Below are 20,988 nucleotides of genomic sequence, written 5' to 3' on the forward strand. Positions count from 1 at the left end.
CACAGTGCTGGTCATTAAGTAAGGGTTTTGAATCCTGACTCATATACCTATTTTTTTACTTCTAAAAATGGGAGGAGGAGAGAAGGAGGAAAGAAAGAAAACTTACCTTGTTACTTGAGTATAAGCCAGGAAATACACGGAAAGACACATTATGTATTGAGAGAAATGAAAGCTCAGTAGAAAAAAATCAAATCCTCATTCTCCCCTTTTCAGAGATGATTCTGCCAGTGGTGTTCCTGTGTCTCACAGCTGTGGTGCGTCTGTCCAATGGAGAGGTAGGATGCACACTTTGTGCTCAGAAAATCTGGATGGGACCTGAGCACTTGTGGTCTGATTGAATATGGTTTTTCCTTTATGCACTAATCATATGCAGAAAAAGTCCAATTAGATACCTAGGATCTGGAAAGCATTTATCCTTGAAGTCTGTTTAATTTCAAAGCAGTAAACTGGTTCCACACTTGCACACTAAACCGTCTATAGACTCAGTGTTACTTACGATTTGGATCAGAGACAACTCTATTTTCCAGAAGCTCCCATACACAGATCTAGTAGTTTGGATAGTCCAAAGAACATAGAATCCTGGAATGGTTTGGATTGGAAAGGACCTTAAAGATCACCTAGTTCCAATCCCCCTGCCACAGGCAGAGACACCTTCCACTAGACCAGGTTTCTCAAAGCCCCAACCAACCTAGCCAACCAAACTTCTTTCTGTTAATTCCCCACAGTTTTACAGGCAACACTTGCTTAACAATCCCCCTTTATCATCCTACAGGTCCTGAACTATGTGCTTCTCTCTTTGCTCACAGTCCCATCTTCTCAACATGTGTCACTGGTTTTCCTCAAACAGCTAAACGAACTAACATGATCAGTGGATACTTAGAGTGGTTCTTCCCAATCCATATTTAGTCTGAAGTTTGCTACTTCTGCTTCAGAAATACTAATGTGACTGAAAGATTGACTACATTTCCCCCTAATTCTTCAATTTCTGCTCTCCATGCTGCAGTCTAGTGAGAATGGTTGTAAAGAGGAGGTTGAGTTCTTCACACAGCTTCTTTTTAATTAGAAAACACATGAAAAATTTGAGAAATGCTACTAGTTATGGCAGGAACAGAAGAAAATTTATGGCATAAAAAACATAGGCACACTTGCTTTTCAGTGAGATGTCCTGATGAAGTATCACAGGAGGTCTGTGACGATCCTGTGATTAAACAGCAGATTCCTGAAGGGGAACACATCATAAGCACATTCATGTCTTCAGCTGATTTTCAGATCCCATTTCCCCAAAACCTTGTGAAGGAAATTACAATAATAGTAAAATAAGTCTGATCCAGTAGCCTAAATTTAAGAGATGTTCCAGTATATCTCAGCCATCCACAGAGGGCTGGCAGATATGACACAGGAAGCTCTATGTTGTGAAACCACTGAAAGTGCTACTGCACATAGAAGGACTCCTCAAGATACTTAGGAGACAAAGCATATCACAGTACTTCCTCCATCACAAGGATCATCTCCTTGACTGACGTTAGTATGTTGGTATTTTAGTATTTCCTACTAAATACCTACTATATGGGATTTCCTATTAGACTAAATTTCCTACTAGATGGGATACAGGATTTAGTTACATTCAAATGAAAAAGAGAAACATAACATGTTCTTTCAATTTAGGAACCTGAAGATTTCGACGCTCTGTCAACTGACAGAACAGATCAGCAAAACCTTATTGTTGACACACATAATACCCTCAGGAGAGGAGTAAAACCAACTGCCAGCAACATGTTAAAGATGGTAAGTTGTGTGCTGTAAATCTATTTTTAATGTATAACGGACTCTATGAGAAATACAGGGCTGTATGCAAGGTCACATTTTATTTAGCCACAAATTCACTCTCCAGAGCTTTTTTAAGGATTGTGCATGACCAGCACCAAGAGAAACATAAAGCTAGGCAGGTGGAAAAAATAGTCAGGAAAACTTTGTGGTGTATGAACAACAATGTCTCTTTCTTTTGGAAGAAAAAGAAAAGGAAAAGGAAGAGCCGCAGCATTGTTGATATATTCTGATGTGTTTTTCATCATTCTTCACAGTTTCTGTTCTCCTGGATGCATAGTAACTTTGTTCCTACACTCCAAAAGGGGGAAGAAAAAGATTTTATACATCTTTTTTCCTGATTTGAAGTGTAATTCCAAATGTCGTTCCTTCATAAGGATTATTAATTGATACATGTATGAACGACTAATATTTCCGTCTTTCATTAAGGAATGGAATGCTCCAGCTGCAAAGAATGCCCAAAACTGGGCAAATAAATGTACTTTAAGTCACAGTCCTGCTAACATGAGGAGAACCAGTAAGTGAAACATGTTCTAAATTAATAATATCACATGTGTTACTGATATGACCAGTTTTGGGGTTTTGTTTTGGGTTTTTTTGTTTGGTTGTAATTTTGGGTTTGGTGGGGTTTTTTTGTTTTTTTTTTTGTTGTGATTCCATTAATATTCAATGTGATTTTGTTGGTGCATGGGACAAAGGCAAAATTCTAGATAAAAATTTGTCCAGTAAGTGAGAAAAGTTCAATCCTATTCTCATTCTATCTGTATCAGTTTTACAGAGGTATACCTCATTTTCTTCAGTGGGTGAAAAAAACATAGTAAGAAAACATGTTCTCTCAAAATATCCATCAGAAAGAAATGATTCTAGACCCAGTTTACAACGGAAACCAATCTGCATGTGCTGGATGAAACTGTATGGAAAGGAAGGGTCAAAAAGTGAAGGTCCAGATTTGCTAACTTGCAAATAACAAAATTACAGTCATGAATCTGTGGTGTACATGTGCAGGTGTTATCTACAGACATTCAGAAGGTCTGTCAACAACTACCAGCCAAACAGGCTGGCCGTGCTACAAACTGGTCAAGTGACAACTTCAGTATTGACAAAGGGTGATGTCACTGAACTGGGAAAAAACAAAACACACTGTTGTCCCATCTGGAATGAGAATTCCTATAGAAACCATACTTTCTTTGCTGTCTTTTTCTCACACGTATACCTTTTATGCATTTCTCAGTACATTTCTCTTTTCAGATGTACAGTGTGGGGAAAATCTCTTCATGTCGTCTGGCCCTTTTTCATGGTCAGATGTTATTCAGTCCTGGTACAATGAGAAGGAAGATTTTGAATACGGAACTGGAGCAAAAACACAAGGTGCTGTGATTGGGCATTACACTCAGGTAGGTGCCAGTTTTTATATTTCAGAAAGAAAAAATAAATGCCTATATGTTAGCTAAACAACTTTTACCCTCTCATTGTCTTTAAAGGGAATAAATACAGAGGTCATATGAGAGTTATTCTGACAAAACAAGGTAAAAACTTTTAAATTCACAGAATTAAAATTAAATAAATAGGCTAAGTGTCTTTATGGAGTAAAGAGTAAATATACTGATATTTCAAGACTTCAGGAAGAAACAAACGGAAGAAACTTTTTTGTTTGTCAACATCTGAAAATTGCTCAGACACTGGAAGAAAAGGGTTATTAAAGTATCAAGAAGGAAATATAAATAGGTTTGTTACACTTTACAGAGTTCCATTGACTCAGAGAATTTCTTAGACAATGGCTTCTGATAACCTCATCTTTTCACTTACATGAAACACAGAATACAGAATGAAAACGTGCATAAACGAGACAGTTTACCTCAAACTTATAATATGTATATGTGATAAATTATTACCATTATATCCTAAATGTTCTTTGGTTCAGGGGTAAAAGAGAAAAAAAATGTTTTTCCAGGAAGGTAGGACTTATATTTTACTATAAAGGGTAAATAAAGTGACTTAAATTGGTTGTAAATGTTTCTGCAATGCATTTTGTACTTAAATGATTTAAAAATGGTTATTTTTCATTCTCTCTTAATTTTTATTCTTATACCTACAGGTGGTTTGGTACAATTCTTATCAAATTGGATGTGCTGTCTCTTACTGTCCCAACAGGACATTCAAATACTTCTATGTCTGCCATTACTGCCCCATGTATGTATTGATTCTGATTCTGGAACTTCTTATTACATTATCAAATTTATTTGGGAGGTGATGAAATTTATAATAGGGCATGTCACCCATAGCTGCGGAACAGGTTTGTAGACTGTATTAGGAACATGAAAAGACAGAAACATATTCATCAAAAGAATAGTCAAAAGGAGCAAAAGTAAAAATATATGAAAGTGACATAGATTTTCAGATTAAACTTCTTTTGCCTAAAAATCCTATTTTTCATAATAGTAAATGGATAAATAAATATTTTCCACATTCTACTTGAAATCTTGGTTCCGAAAGGCATGTCAATATGTACAGTACTGTGAAGACTCTAATTAATACCAAAAAATGCAGTGGAAATTTTAAAGTAGAGTTGTGTTTTCATAAACTACCTAAAATTAATTTTTACATTCACACTGCGATATTCTGTGGTGGGTGGACCTTAGCTGACCACCAGCAACCCATCAAGCCGCTCTGTCACTCCCACTTTGACCTGGTCCAACCTGGAGGCAATTTGCACTGGGTCTGTCTGAAATAGGGGCAGCTTCTGCTGTCTTTTCCCAGGCAAATTTTGCCCCCACTACCAAAACCTAACACACGCACACACACACACATATGTATATATAAATTGTTTGACAAAAACTGAGGATTGGGTATAAAATAATGCATGGATATATCCATATAATTAAGTTTTATCCTCAGACATGTTATAGTGAATTTATAGCTTATGTTGTTAATGTTGATATTTCAGGGGGAATCTAATAAGTTCAATTCCGACACCCTACAAAAAAGGAGAACCCTGTGGTGATTGTCCTGATGCTTGTGAGGATGGATTATGCAGTAAGTTCTAAGCATTTCATCATGACCTGGGTAAAGTTGATGCTTCAAAAAAATACCAATTAACTTATGCAAATGATTTTTTTTAATTATTTGTTCAAATACAGGGCCAATAGCACTATTATGAACCACTCTTCACCATGTTAGGTGCTTTACCTAGGTGAGACACCTTGTGGAGTGAAACCAAAGAAGGAGTCTACAAGGGCAGGCAAATGTTAGACAGTGGTTGGTGTACATTGGGATCCATATACTCTCCGTTTCATGGATAAAGATATTCATATGGCCTATATACTTTCTTTAAAGATGACAGTGTCAGGTTCTCCATATGGAAACTCTCATGAATACTTCCTAGCATAAAGAGATGTGTTGACTGCAAGTGGGATCAAATATATGTTTATAGTAATGGTAAAACAGAAATCTGAGCTCTGAATTTCCAGCTGCAGTTTGTGTGCTTTTCCATACCCAGGAGATTCAATTCCCACCCTTGAACCTAGGAAATGCCAGGAAAGGAGAGATCTTCTTTATCTTTTTTTCTTCTTCCTCCTTTGAACTATGGTGGCTGATCAAGTAGTAGTAGCAACATGGTTGATAAGAGCAAGGGGCAAATCTGAGTTTTAGGAATTCTAACAGACCATAAAAGCATATGGGTCGAATCTCATAATGGAAGAGTTAATTTCCATCTTCTGTTACGGAATTAAACTACTTTTCATCATGGGCTCTATTATAAAGGAAGAAAGCTTCAAAATACTTTGCGAGTTTAGTGAGAAGTCTCCTTGAGATAGCTAAATTTAGAATTTTTGTTTGGTCAAAGATTTTGGATGTTTCTGTGGAGTAAATGACAACAAAGAGGTAAAAACTACAGAGGAAAGAATTATTGATGAAAAAATGTGTTGAAAGGAAATGTTGCAGGTTTTCATTTCCCATTTATGATTAATTTTGTATTTCAATTTATTTTCAGCCAAGCTTTGAAATTTTGAAGATGTTTATTCCAACTAACTTCGCAAGGTCTCCTGGATGTACCCGTAGCTTTGTCAAGTTCATTGCCCTGCTTCCTGCCAATGCAAAACTGAAATAAAATAATGGGTCCAACTTTTTCCTTCCTGGACAGCTCTCTCTTCAGTGATTGCTTTCAATCCATTGCATGGAATCTGTTTTTTTGAAAACAGATTCCATCCTGCCTCTCCCACATATGCAGGACTAACTTCAGTCCAGTGGCTCACATGAGAGAAAATTATAGGAGGATGTATGTATATATTCTATTTGTATAGTGTTTCTAGTTTCCACTAGTACTATTCCAGTTTAGAATATGTGTCTTTTGCTGGCATACATTCCACCATATAATGCTCAGCTGTAAAACAAAACAAACATACAAACAAACAAACAAACAAACTACAAAACTATAGTTCCTTTAAATTAATGATCCTGCTTAGAATATAAGATTACACTTATCATAGATACAGGTAACCAAACTTGCCTTCTAATGAAAAGAACTGTCTGAGAAACCAACTTAATTCACAATAATACATAGCCAAGGGGGAAGGTCACTGCATTTGGAAACTTTGTTTTTAATAATAAGTAGAGGTGTTTTCTAAATATTATTTTTTAAATATCTGCTTTTGCTGTATTAGTCATAAAATTACTCATTCTTCACTGACCAATTCATTATAATTTTCATTCTTTCTTATTTCCATGGAATAAAATTTAGTAAACTTCCACCAACTTTGTGTCTTTATTAGTATTAGGTCTCAAAGGAAGCCCAACCCTTTAGCAGCATAACCAGAAACAGTTCATGTGAGAAACTGAAGACTTACTAGACAAAAACAGAAGTCAGGCAAACAGCTTTCCTTCAGACTCTCTTTCAGAGAGAAATGACCATTAGCATGAATAACATGCAATACCCACTTCTGCAACCTTTGGGAAGCAGATGATTTTCTGTGCAGTCAAAAATAGGACTAAATATTGTTTTAGTCTCACATACAATGGTTTCACATCCCAGTCTGTCCTCCTTTATTAAGGAAGCTGCTGTCATAATTAAGATTCCATGTCCCAGAATCTTTAGTACAGAATAATTTCAGCACACATTTCTGACTCATTCATTTCAGTGGCAATTTCAACACACATTTCTGACTGATTCATTTTGGTGGCATTTCTTCTAGTATGAAAGATGAGCATTAAGTTAGAAACCTGATTTCACAATTCAAAGTGTTTATTGTTTTGGTTGGGTTTTTTTCACATTTCCACCACTTTTTCCCTCCACGGTATACAGCCCTCTCATTTGGGTACATCTCTACTAGTAATTTAAGGAATGCCAGGACATAGATATGAGCATGGGAACATGAGCTGTTGCATTCTTAAATAATTAACACCCATCCAAGTAAGAATGATAGTACAATAGCTAATCCAGTGTTTAGCAAGGAAATGGGTAGACCTGTTACCTACACTCCTAAAAAAGTAATTTACTAGGAATAATGGGTCTAGAAACCTATTTCCTTCTGTCATAACCCATACCACAAGAACTGGTTTCTCAGTCACTCACAAGAGGAAAGAAGTAGCATAATGAGGTAAAAATCAGCCTCACACATCTCACCCATGAAGCCCCAGGGAACTAAAGGTCACTAAGGCTAATTTAGGTATCCAGGAAGATAAAGGAGCAAGTTGTATACCTGTCATTTAGCAATCAGCAGTGTAAAATACCAGCATGGTTTTGTCATGAGCTGATCTTGCCAAACCAAACTTTCTTCAGTGAGTAACTCAGATGAGTGGATGTTGTTTTGGCTTTGGTAGCATGTTTGACAAAGCCACAAAAGACATTTGCAAACTAGGGAGTTGCGGTTCAGATGAAAGTAGTAAGACATGACACATACACAGTGTTGAACACACACACACACATCCGTGATGCTCCTGTGTAGGCACAGAGGCCTTTGCCAATGTGGTTAGATGTCTGCAATAGACAAATGGGTCCCTCATCCAGAGGTAATTGCACAGATCTTGCATGTGATGACCGTGACCCTCCCCAGTCACAAGTCACAATCATGGATGAAGACAGCTTTTGCCAGTGTTTGGAAAACCTTCACTGAATGCTTTTCTCATTCCCATTTGCCACAAGCACATTTAGGGCATTTTCTTGGACAGAAACAAGTCCTAGGTTCTAGATTACTTCTAACAAAGATTACGAGCCAATTCTGTTGTAAGAAATACATCAGAATTATAATCTATCACAGTTTAGTAAAAATGAATAACTGGTACTTGGGAGAGACAAGATCTGGAGGGGTAATAACAGCTGATAGATTGATATAAACAATTCTTGGAGCAGGAAACCCAACATGTCCTATGTTGTGCTACAGACACTTTCATCTGCTCCTGTTTGCTTCAAGGAATTTTCTATTCTTTTTGTCTCCAAAGGGACTTACTGCTGATGAGTGGGGCACAGAATGTTTTCCTCACCTAGGAGGAAGTAGTATTTAACTTAGGGCTTACAGTACCTTCCTCATAAATGTTGGCTGTTCTGCATGCTGGCAATTGTATCAGGTCTCCTATTTCCTGACACATTCTCTGAAAATGTAAAAAGGTTTAGTGACTGACTTTGATACTAAATGGTCATGTTGTGACTAGGTAGTGCTGGTAAAAGACTTAAAAGCCATTATACTATATACTTCAAACTGTATTGCAAGGCAGTGTGCTTTGTCCATGATAGTTTCCTGTGGTCACTGGGGTCCCCACATCAAAGCATGCCTTCATCCTAGCACATCTTCTTCCTGGGTTGTTTCACCTTTCCAGGTGGAAAACCTTGAAACCTTTATTATCTTTAGCAACAATCCAGAGAGGACAGGGAGCTGCCATGGGAGGGCCTGTGGAGATGGTCTTTTTTTCCCATTTCTCTTTCTCACCCACTTCTGATGGAGCTCTCTGCAGACAGCTGGCTGCTCTAGGACAGTGCCTGAAATATGTCCTGTATCATGGGTCCCTGGTTTACTGTGGAAAAGTGAATAGAATAGACTAGAATTTACTAGAATAGACTAGAATGGACTATCATAGAGTAGGCTTGTACAGCATAGACTAGAACAGGACAGGACAGAACAGGATAGAAAACAGAATTCAGTTGGAAGCGACCTACCTAGCTCAACTTCCTGACCAGAAATTAGGTTAGAACTAGTTCCCCTCTAAACTGTGAGAATTATGCAATGGTGTAACAGGAAGAGTAAAACTTGATGATATGCACAGTTCAGCTAAGACAGTATCCTGTCTCTCGCTGTTACAAAAATAATGTCCTTTAATGGAAGGTAGAAAAATACTGTGGCAGGCAGAACTGAGTTTGCTCTTTCCCCAGATATGATATCTAACAGTCATGACATCTTTTAGTGCTGAAACAGAAACTTTAATGTCATTTTGAAAACGTATCATCATTAGTTATGAAACTTCTGGATATTCCTAGAATGTATGCAGTCTTCTGAAAGCTGTAAGACGGATGTACTTTACACCTCTCTCATGCTGTAAGCCTTGATTCACTTACTTTTCAGAACTTGAAGAAATGTTCTTGAAACCTGCAAAGCAAAAACATGCAACGCACTTTTAAATGTGTGCCTAGAGCCTTGATTGATTTGACAATTTAAAGTGTTACAACAGTGTTTCAATGGTGAGGATGGAAAAATGGTGAAGTCTTGTTATGTGTGGTGGGTTTGAAAAATCCTACTGAGACTGTGGATTGCCTCTCACTTTATACTCTCTCCTGGCTGCACGATGCAACTGCTCTTTCCCAAAATTCAAGAAAAAGATGTTGCACATGCTTGAAAGTAGCATTTGATCTCTGTGAAAGGGAATTGAAAGAAACAAAGTGTGTGTCCATCTGAAAAAATAACTGCAAGAAGGATCTCTAATTTTTAAATAAAGCCATCATCTTGGAGCTAACGTTCCTTAAACCAATGAATGTTTTACACTACTATCTAGTAATCCAATAAGCTTTATAGGAGATATAAACTTTAAGTAAATTTTAAGTAAATGGCAATGCATCCCAAAGACTGTCAAGTCCTATTATAACTTCCAAATAGTATATGGTGTAATCAAGCAGGAGAAAAATGAATGACCCCATGTTGTCTCTTTTCAATACTATTTTCTCATGAGTAGGTTTTTTTCCCCCCCCACTTAATTTTGTTTGTATCTTTTTATTTATTTATTTCCAAATAACATCCAAGAGGCAAACTCCACATTTTAAAAGACAGAGCTAGTAACCAGACAATCATGTGGGCTTAATACAAGTGTATCTTTGAAAGCAGGCACCACAAAACAACAGATCTCATAAATTAAGCTAAAACGTTGAAAACTGACTTTTGATAACATAATGTCTTCAGTGAGCATCTTTCCATACTTTCATGAGATTTGAAGAGGCAGCTCTATTTTTTCAATCTGCCTGACAGCTTTCAGCAAAGCTCTGCCTGGCACATATCATAAAAGCAAAAATATGTTTTCTGCAAGAGGCATCATTATTAGATAATATAGTTCACAAATATTAATGTTTTAAAATATACAAATGGAATTTAGCATCCTGTACACTATTTTCAATGTATCTTTCAACTTTTTTTTTTCCCTTTTCCACTCTAAACATGTTGTTAATATTTGAGGAAGACAAGAAATGTAGGGTCTGCGTTCACTACCAGCGTCCTGCTATGAAAGCATACCTGAGTGCATTGATCAAAGTATGGAAAATCCCATAGTATTCAAATACAGTCCTGAAGAAAGTCCTAAGCATTGAAGGGACAGACAGCTTGACTTTTTGAAATGCATGCCACATGCCGGTGAAATTGCATGGTATATGAAACTTTCCATTCTTCAGCTATACCTAACTGGATGACAGCTAAAAAGAGAGAAGCTACAGTGAGTGTTCAAAGACTGGGAGCATAATACCACAATGAAGTTGCCCTTACACTTTTCACACTTCTGATTTTGATTGTTACATTAGAAAAATGCATTGATTTTTAGTATATTTTTTCCTGCATTTTTGCAGGAACATGTACCTTTGACTTAATGTTCTCTCACTTAATCATGTAAACCCAGAGAAGTTAATTGTAATTGTAAGCTTACATAAGACCAAGAAATATTTCGGGTTTCTTTTCCCACCCAGTTAATTCCTTCCAATGCTAGTTTGTCCTTCCACACTTTTTGTCTAACTTTTAACCTATCATGGTTAAGATTGGCTTTTAGCAAACAGATTTCCTCTGAGGCTGTGTTATCCTCCACTGCTTACTATGGTATATCTAGTACCACACTGTCCACAGTTTGTATCAGATAATAGTTTTTTATTTTGTTCTGCAAGAGTAAGAGCACCATAAAAATCATAACAGACTTTATAATGACCTTAACAAAATGGTGTATTGTATTTCAAATATTAATCATCTGAGCAGAAAAGTGCTTTTTCTACTTGTACAGAGATTCTTACTAATTTTGGTTTTTGTTACATTTAGCCACAGATAAGCTATATAAGTAAGTGTTATACAACAAAGTAATGAACATTGTTGTAACTCTTTCTATGCCATTTTCAGATGGAATTCCTGACTTTACAGCAGTGTCTGCCTGCTTTACTGCCTTAGCTTGCTGTGCAGGTTAGAAAGATAAGACAAACTTTAAAGAAAACTGAATAATCTACAGATAGTTTTACATACTTTTAGATGATCATTTTGTTATTTTGCAGCTGTAAATGAAAACAAGAGGTTTATATTCAGAAAAGGCACATTCAGATCTTATGAGGGCTACAGATCACCTGTGCCCTCAGTTGGTCTAAGAAATGCTCCAGAACCTGATGTTTTACACCCTGAAATTCCGCCGTGACACTCAAAATCCTCCTCAGACTGCCCTCTCAGTGCCTTGCACAAGAGGTAGATGTCTCCAAATTAGATCCATATTGCAATAAAAGACTGAGCAAGGAGTGGCCCATTTCAATTTAATAGGAAAAAAGGTTTTAATCCTCCTACTTCCTCCATGAAGCAGCATGCATAAGGATTACAGATTTCCCTTGGTACGGCAGAGAGCTATCAGAGGTGGTTAGGACCACACATTTGTATTTAAGCAGCTGTATTTCTCCCAGAGCTGTCTGTAGAGATCCTTTAATCTAGGTTTAATTCAGCCTGTCCACAAATCAGCACTCTACATAACACGTCAAGAGTAAACCTCTTTCTTACTTTCTCAACTTTAGTGGTAGGGACTGTCAACTGCTGTAAGTGTATTTATTACTCTGCCTATAATGCGCTTTGGCCATAGCTTATCATTTAGTGTACTGTAATTATTATTTAATAGAAGTGCAATATCAAACAATTTCTGTCAATTTTTCTGTAAGTTTTGCTGTTACTGCTGCTCTGATAGCACCATGGAAGCAAAGTTACCTGGGATGGCTACACAGGTTACCACCTATGCAGGGAAGATCATACCCAGTGTACACCACTATGATTCCTTCTTACTGAATTGATTCCATTTCCTAACCTGGCAAAAAAACTATCCATGGTCTGCCTGATACTGAAACATGCAAACACAGAAAGGAATAGAGTCCCCTTCAGCAACAGTGGGAAAATATTAGACGGCTTGATATCTGCCACATCCCAGGAATATATTCAGAAGAGCTACCTGGGCTCCTCTTTTATCTCCTTTCATCTGTTTCCCCAGTTCAGCCAGCACAATTCCTCCTTTATCAAGAGTAAGGTGGTGTTGTGAGCCTGTAATCCCAATCATGTAGATGTATTGTGAAGGAAAGGAATTAAAAAGAAAGGATAAGAAAGGCAGGGCTGTGGGTGGGAAGAGATCCAACAGGCTCATGTCTATGATAAGATCTGCTTGTGGTGGAGATCCCCCCAGTTTGGTAGGAAGTGACCTTTGAGCTCACCCCAGCTTTCTGCAACATCTCCTCCCAGCACTTCCTTTGAAAATGCTGAGGTCTTCATGTCTGAATTTCTAACTGCCAAGAAAGGGAAAATCACCTGACTGATACAGCAGTCATAATAAATCCCCAGGATGAGGAAGAGACTACCTCAACAGCTGAGCTTTGTCTACCTGGGGCTGGGCTATGATAAGACCAGATGTCATCACTGGATAGGAAGATTTTCCTGTCTATTCTTCTGTGACCTCTCTGACTGTTAGGCAATGCAGAGCTCAGCAGGGCTTTGTCACTCAGACCTTGATCAGTAAATATCACTCAGGGAAAACACAATCTTTTAGTGTGCATCAAACTTCCTCCTTATGTTTCATATACCTTCTCCCAACTAAACAAAAAGGAAGTCATTTGGTATCCAAGTTTTCTGGAAATGTAATTTGGCTCTCCCAATGGCCAAAAAGAGGGAATAAACACTTCTCACAGGAGAATGGGATCACTGGGAATGCCAGTGCGTGGGTGTCCAGCATAGAAGATGCACAAGGCACGTTGAGCATCACGAGTTCTTCAGCTTCCCCAGGAGTGGGGCATCTTTGTGACAGATGTGCAGGGTCTAGCTCATCTACTGTTAATTCAGTCTGTAATGCAGATCAGCGAGAGGGACACGACAGTTCTTATTTATTTAGGAATGCAGTCCTGCTGCTGCAAGAGATCCCAAGCACTGTACAAATCAGTGCATTTAATCCCACAGTCCTCAGCAGTAAAGGAAAAGAAGGGGAAATTTTGGGATGGTCCATCTATGTGTACTCAAGGTGTTGCATTGAAGTAATTCACTGGGTCTTCCCAGGCTGTTTGTGCTCCTCCATTTACTTCCACCTATGTGCCACACTTCATTCTGGGGAGACTTACCACCATGCAAGATGCAGGGAATCCCACGCTCTTAGCTTTACATCAGGCACAACCTCAGGGTGAAGGAGAGATCAACTGGTCACACAGTAGATTCTCACCATTCCCATCAGACAGACCAGCTTAAAAAGCAGCTACATTTCTTTAATCCACACTTTCTTCTCCCTTCTCACCAAATCCACACCTGGTTGCCATAAGAGGTAGCCAAGATAGTTTTAGCTGTCTTCAGTTAAAGTGTCCTGGTGCCTGATTAACCCCTGCTTAGGTAAATCAGCACACTAACACAGCAGAAAATTATTCCTGTTTAGTTTTCTCTTAGAGAGGATGACTCCTCTCCTCTAATCACAGCATTAAAGCTGATACAAAACAGGACCTTATATAACTGAATGTGTTTGACTTGCCTATATGCTGTACCTGTCTTGAACTGCTAGCATTAAACACCCACATTCACACAAAGACAGAAAAATTCCCGAGGTATGGGGAACGTCTAAACAAGAATTTGTTTCTATTTTAAATGTGCCTTAAGAGCTGCAGCTGTAACACTCTGAAAAAATAGAAAACAGGTCAAAAGAAGCACTCGTTAGATGAAACCCCTCTACAGCATTACTGCTAAGATTTTAGTGCCGGGGGAATACATTGCAGAGTCTGTCACATATTTATCTCTCAGCTTACCAGAGGATTGTGTCAAAGAAAATGATAAGTAAAAGGTAAGTTAGTTTGAGACTGACAAGGCCATGTTGTTTAGGTTGCTTGAACAGCAACACAGCAACGTGTTAACCAGCATCGTTAGCAAAATCTTGAATAGGAATTACATGCCTGATGGCACTTGTGAGGAGCAGACACCATCTAATGAGTGCCACAGGTCTTTGGTTAGTGCCGTGTACTGCCAGCATCATCTGTGAAACAAGGTGAAGATAAAAGATAAGGAATAATAAAGTAGGATGTCATTAATCAGCTTCTACAAAACTAGCATATCAGGAGATAGCATTTAATAATACATTGCCCCAAGCAGGTCGATGTCTGAGCCTGATCTCATCTTCTGCATAAAGCATCTCCCTGGAGCCCAAGCTATCTTTGTTCCCTTTATGAACTGCAACATAGAATCATAGATCAACCTGTTTTGCCATTAGTGGATGGTAGCAGGAGGCTCATCCTGCCAGGAGGTGATACACAATATGTAGGATACCTTTTTTGCTGCATTTAAGAAACTAACAACAAGTAAAAAGGCCATTCAAGTTAACCCATCACTTAATGAGCCGTGACTGCCAGCCTGCCCACCCAGTACCACTTAATAAGAAACAAGATTGCACTGAAGACACCTCTGAAGACAGGAGGTACCTCACAGGTCCTGGGTCAACCAAAGCAAATGAGCTTATCCATTAAAACATCATGACTACCAGTCTTTAATGAGGGGAAGGGAGAGAAATTGTTAATTTTGTGGAACAAATCATAGGAAACTCAATTTTTTTTTCTCAAGCAGAGGTGTTACATGCAACTCTGTGTTGGCAACTATCTACACATAGGGCTGGTAGGTAGTCTACAGAATCTACAGAAAAATGGGGGTTAGTTTTAGACTGCTTAAAGCAATTGCTATGGGTCTTCATCTTTGCAATCAGTGAAGTTCTTTGCCATTATATTGGTTTTGGCTGGGATAGAATTAATTGTCTTCATGGTAGCTTGTATGGTGTTATGGTTTGGATTTGTGACCAAAACAGTGTTGATAACAGAGTGGTGTGTTAGCTGTTATTGAGCAGCGCTTACACAGCATCTTCTCTGCTTCTCACACTGCCCCACCAGTGAGTAGGCTGGAGACGCACAAGAAGTTTAAAGGTGAGACAGCTGGGAGAGCTGACCCCAGCTGACCAAAGGGATATCCCAGACCATATGATGTCATGCTCAGCAATAAAAGCTGTGGGAAAGAAGGAGGAAAGGATGGACATCTGGAGCTATGGCATTTGTCTTCCCAATTAACTGTTATATGTGATGGAGCCCTGCTTTCCTGGAGATGGCAGAACACCTGTCTGCCGATAGGAATTAGTGAATTAATTCCTTTTTTTGCTATATTTGTGCTTGAAGATTTTACTTTGCCTATTAAACTGTCTTTATCTCAAGCCATGATTTTTTGCACTTTTACCCTTTTGGTTCTCTTCCCCAACCACTAAGGTCGGGAGGGAGGGTGTGAGTGAGCAAGCAGCTGTGTGCACTTAGCTCCCTACCAGGGCTAAACTACAACAACAATAAACACTTTGCCATCTCTTATGACAGCCCTGCCTGTGGCAGGGGGTTGGAACTGGATGACCTTTAAAGGTCCCTTCCAACCCAAACCATTCTATGACTGTATGATGTATATTGTTCTGTATGAAACACAAATGTTTTTCATGCCATTGTTTCCAGCAGTGGTCACATAAGTCACCATGCAGATGAGCAAGTGCATGAGCTCACTTCTCTGAAAGCAGCAGGCTTGTTGTGAAGACAAAGTAGCAGTTGTGTAGCATGCCTGGATATTCCATGTATACAGAGTACATACGGTATGTGTAGTATTGTCCATCCTCATGAGCAGGTGTTGTGTAACTGTGCAACTGGGAAACATGTCAACAACTTCACTGTACCCTAAAAATAGCCCTCAGATCTAGGTCAGGAATAGGTGTCATATGTGCAGACCAGAGCTATGATGGTAGTTGTCATTAGCTAAGCAGCTGAAGAAGTGGAGAGGTGCAATTTTGCATTGCTTCTCAGAGGAAATATAGCACATTTTAATCATTCCCACAGACTGTATAGAGACACCATCAAGCAGGCTCCAAAGGTAACACACCAATAAGAAGTTGAATCAGCTGTGAGTAGGTTTTCCTCCTGGCAACTTTGCATTGCTTTTCAAATAACTATGAACTAGCCCAGCCAGACAGGCCATCCTTACATGTGTCCATTGCAGTCTAACACATTCCCTGTGTATTCTGGAGGATACGTATACACTGTTTCTCAACTACTAATAACATTCTACAGTAGGAAGTGTAAATGCTGTCTCCATAGCATGAACTGAATCTATTCCTATCCTTCAAACCCTTTCCACCTGCTCTTTTTCCATGTCTATCTATACCAATATAGGTTACATAGGCCTGAGCACTGAGATGATTTTATGCACTTCTATAATCTTAGTCCTTGACACTATTTCAGCTTAGACCAACTAACATTACCCTCCAGAAAAGTCTTGACATGGCTAAGAAACTAGTAATGCTAGGGGCCTTTCATTACCAACAGCTTGGGAGACATCGTACTGGTTAATGGTTCAAGGGGTGGCGTTCAGTTATACTGACCAGCTGGCCTTTAGACCCAAAAAGTTATTCTAGACACATAGTACTATAAAGATAGCATTTATATCCTTACAGGTCCACCTTACATCTCTTCCTGAAACAATCATTTTCCTCAACCTTGTCCTCAAAGAGATATAGAATAATGAAGTACTTGAGCCATATGGTACTTTTGTTTTAATGTCTTGGTGTCAAGGCAGTCACTTATTTAGCTGCTCATCCAACCTATCTTAGACATCTGCCACAAGAAGAGGAGATGAAATGCAGCTCTGAAGTACTTCCATCACCTCTAAACGCAGCATAAGGAGAGTCTCTGAAGTACACCTTTAGCGTCTAGAACTGGATGAGATGAATCCCACCCCAGCAGTCTAGTTCATACACTTGCAGGGACAGATCTTCAGCATCATCTGCAAACTTTAAGACTCAAACCCCTCAAGTGCAGAGGCTAACCATAGTGAGGCTAACTTGCCCAACTTTGATGACAGCAGGCTTGGCTGGGGAGGGGCTGGGAGGTGGGAGATCTGTAAAGCATAAGGGTTCTGGCTAAAAACCAAGAGACTGAATAGTGGAGATACTGGCAAGGTACTTAAACACTCAGGGATTTTCTGCAGAGGGTCAAAAGGAGTTTAAGAAGCACACTAACATAAGTCACAAAACACTTCAGAGAAGTGAAGTGACTGGTCCCATTAGATGAACTAGTTAGACATTCCCCATATTAGGATCCTGAAAGCACAGAGGTTATTCATCTCCTCCTCAAGTGCAAGGTCACAGCTTCATAGGAGACCCCATATTCTTGATCTCCCTTTGATTACATCACAGATCACATGTTTTGCCCTGAACAGACAGTATTTGATGCATTAGCTGGAGCACAGGAGGTAGCAAGGTGAAGATATGTCATCATAGAACAATGTAGTCAAGGAATTCACATTATTACAAAGTATATTTGTAATAAGAAGCTGCCTGGCTTCTCTCTGTGATTTTCTGTAATTCTTACTAGACTGGAAGGTAAAAGTCAAGTGAAACCTGCAGGTCTAGTGAAGAGCAGTGATTTTGTAAACACCTCTTGCAGAGTTATAACTAGCTGAAAAAAAAACTGTGACAGTAAAAAAACACCAAAGGTGTCCATAGGAAAAACATAACTGAGAAAAAAGGACTGAAAAAAATGAGTAAATGCCCACATACATCTGTGTTAGCTCAGCCTGGCTCTCCCTTGTTGTCTCAGCTGCACTCAGGTTAACATGGATGTTTCCTTGGTGTAGAGCTGAGTGTGATAGTCTGATTTTACTCTCTTCCTTCTCACCGGTTTTAGAGGAAGGGAAAAGTATTTACCTGTTCAGTTTAAGAGCTGCTGTGAGAATCTGTCACTTCTGACACGGTGCCAGAACATGGAAACCATTTGGTGTGTCGTAATTCCAATCTCTGACTACTCTGTTCATATATATGTTGGACAAATTACCAGTGGAGTTTATTTCTTCCTTAAGCTGTCTTTGCCAAATATTTCAATAACTAAACAATAATACTAAACTTAATAAATCCTTAGGATGTAATTCAGCCTTGACAGAGCCCGTTAAGAAATGTGGTTTAGTCTTGTATGCGCAGATAAAACAAACATATGCTTTTCTTTAGCATTTTTCTTCAGAAAGCCTTGTCTTCGTCATGTGGTTGCCCTTAAAGCTATTCTTTCTCTTCTGCCATAAAAAACCCAAACTACCTAGATTTTTATTCATTCAAGTATATTACCTTATCATAACATAATTCTAAAAACAAGTAAAAAAGCTAAAAAAGGCTCAAAAAGCCCTAGATGACTCTTGGTAGTGACAGGGCCCAGCTAAACTAACACCTTCTTCAGTCTCTATAGATCTGGCTGCAGATATTTGGGGGTTTTATTGTATATTGATATAAATTCTTGAGCATCAAAGTTACAGAACCAACCCAAGCTGTATCAGCTCTCAAAGTAATTCAATTTTAATAACAATGTGTATATCTATGAACTAAGAGAAAACCATTGGACAGTGCAAGGGATGGAATATTCCATTGAGAATGCTGAAATCTGGTACCAAACCTGGTGACACAGGAGGCCTCATTCCTCCTCAGGAGCAAGACACCTATCCCTTCAATACCATGTTAACCCAGGCTATATCCTGGCCACATCAGAGATTGTGTGTGAACTGATTATTTAGTTTACTTGCATACACCTGACATATCTGGCATGCTGAAGTCTCACTGTGCATGAACAGCCAGCAGTGGAGGATGACAAATGATGCACAGTGTTGACAGATGTGCGACAAGGTGAATCCGACCCTGCATTTTTCTGCTTGCCATGTCAGAGCTGGAATCGTAGCCTTCATGCCAACCTATGCAAACATGCCCAGCCTTGTTCGGAAACTTGCCTTCATTAAAAATATAGGAGTGCCCTCTGGTGGAAAACTGAACATCTGAAACTGAAATTTCGGTGTGTAAAAAAGAGCTTTTTCCTCAAATGCAAGTACATGCAATTTGTTTCTGGTAAACCAAAAGAAACTTCAGAGCACAGATCAGTTCTTAGTTACATCACCTGATATTTTCATCAAACTATTGTGCGTGGATAGGCAACATGAAGCCTCAGGGCTCTGAGGACTTCTCCTTGCAGACTGACAAAACTCAAGACCAGTTTGAAGTTACAGCAGAACTTTCCCTGTAGCCAGGATGCTGAGGGAGACAACTGGTTTGGAGAGTTTTCAGATCCTTCACCTTCAGATAGCAGTACAGGAAGGCAGGTGCCATTAATCCTAATGGGTCTATGTGTTTTAATATATAAGTAATAGCTTTGACATTATAAATAGAGAAATAAGTATAAGCAACAACTGCAGGCAGCACATACTCAGTGCAGCAGTATTATATAATAATATAACAAGATATCATAGACAAGAAAATTCATAGGAAAGAAATAAGGTTTTTCGTGAGAAATACAACCCAGCTACAAAGCAATCACTGTTTGTACAGAATAAGATAACTGTGTATTACCAACAAACAACATATACTATTAACAATATCCAACCAGCTTCCACAGAGGAAGAAAAAACTTTAATTAGTGATGAAATAATAAAATAGATACTTTGTGATAGGACTGTTTTCACTGGCACTGAGCTTGTCTTCGGGCAGATATTTCCATTCTCCCATACCCCACAAATATTTGCAGTTTTGTCTCTGAAGGAACGTAATCTTAAATGTCTTTTCTTTCCTCATATTTATTTAAGGTTACAGAGATAAAATATCATACAGTTCATCGTACTACAATGCATGAATGACTGGAGCTGCATTGTTTCTTACTTAATACACAATACTATGTTTAAAGTTTGATTTTATGTGATTTCGTTATTTACTCTGAGAGACGAATCTCTGGGGAGGGGTTGGGGGGAGTACAGTTGGCTCCCAGAGCCAATTCAGCAGAGACTGAATTCAACAGAGGCAAAGCCAATTCAGGGAAATAGCTGTCTGACATGCTTTAAGTCTGTGGATCCTGTAACTGGACTTTTCAGAGTTTCTTCTAACTATTTTTTTATTTAAGCATGTAATTTCAAAGTGGAGTCTAAGTTACTCTTCGTTGTTCACCATTTGTTTATCTGTCCTTAAAATAAAAAGAGAAAAACATTGTCTATAAGGAAAGAACACTAGGCAGGGTACTTCAAATTACAATGACAAATCTCCAGGGCCTCCTAGAGACACTGTCATCACCCCATGAAAAATTAAAGCAACAGAGGCCAAGACTGTAGTTTCAGTTGCATTGATACGAAACTATCCTATAGTGATACAGCTGCCCTAACTGGGAGCAGGACTGTGTTAATATAATAAATCTGTGTCAGTATAAAGCCTTTCTATCTGCATGTCATATGTGTGTAGATTTGAAACTGCAATCAAACATCACACCCTGAGCAAATTTGCTGAACACATAAAACTTTGCAGGGTTGGGTTTGCAGAGAGGTGGGAAAGCCTCTTTCATGACACCCATGCAGTCATATTCCCAGATTAGCCAGCCTGAGTGCTTAGCAAATTGCTGGTTTTGCAGCATGTCCATGGCTCTGTCAGGGAAGGGGC

At 38.8% G+C, this 20,988-nt stretch overlaps 1 protein-coding gene across 1 annotated transcript in view; it reads left to right on the forward strand.

The window, feature by feature from the left end:
* Positions 1-215: 215 nt before the first annotated feature.
* CRISP2 (cysteine-rich secretory protein 2) overlaps positions 216-20,988 on the forward strand; it is a 42,401-nt gene continuing 21,628 nt past the window's right edge. The window contains exons 1-6 of the mRNA XM_010015907.1: positions 216-275; positions 1,666-1,785; positions 2,254-2,341; positions 3,073-3,218; positions 3,920-4,014; positions 4,769-4,857. Of these exons, the coding sequence (XP_010014209.1) occupies positions 216-275; positions 1,666-1,785; positions 2,254-2,341; positions 3,073-3,218; positions 3,920-4,014; positions 4,769-4,857 (598 nt within the window). The remainder of the gene's footprint in view (positions 276-1,665; positions 1,786-2,253; positions 2,342-3,072; positions 3,219-3,919; positions 4,015-4,768; positions 4,858-20,988) is intronic.

The sequence above is a fragment of the Nestor notabilis genome, unplaced genomic scaffold (assembly GCF_000696875.1).
Source record: "Nestor notabilis isolate BGI_N333 unplaced genomic scaffold, ASM69687v1 scaffold1546, whole genome shotgun sequence".
NCBI lineage: Eukaryota > Metazoa > Chordata > Aves > Psittaciformes > Psittacidae > Nestor > Nestor notabilis.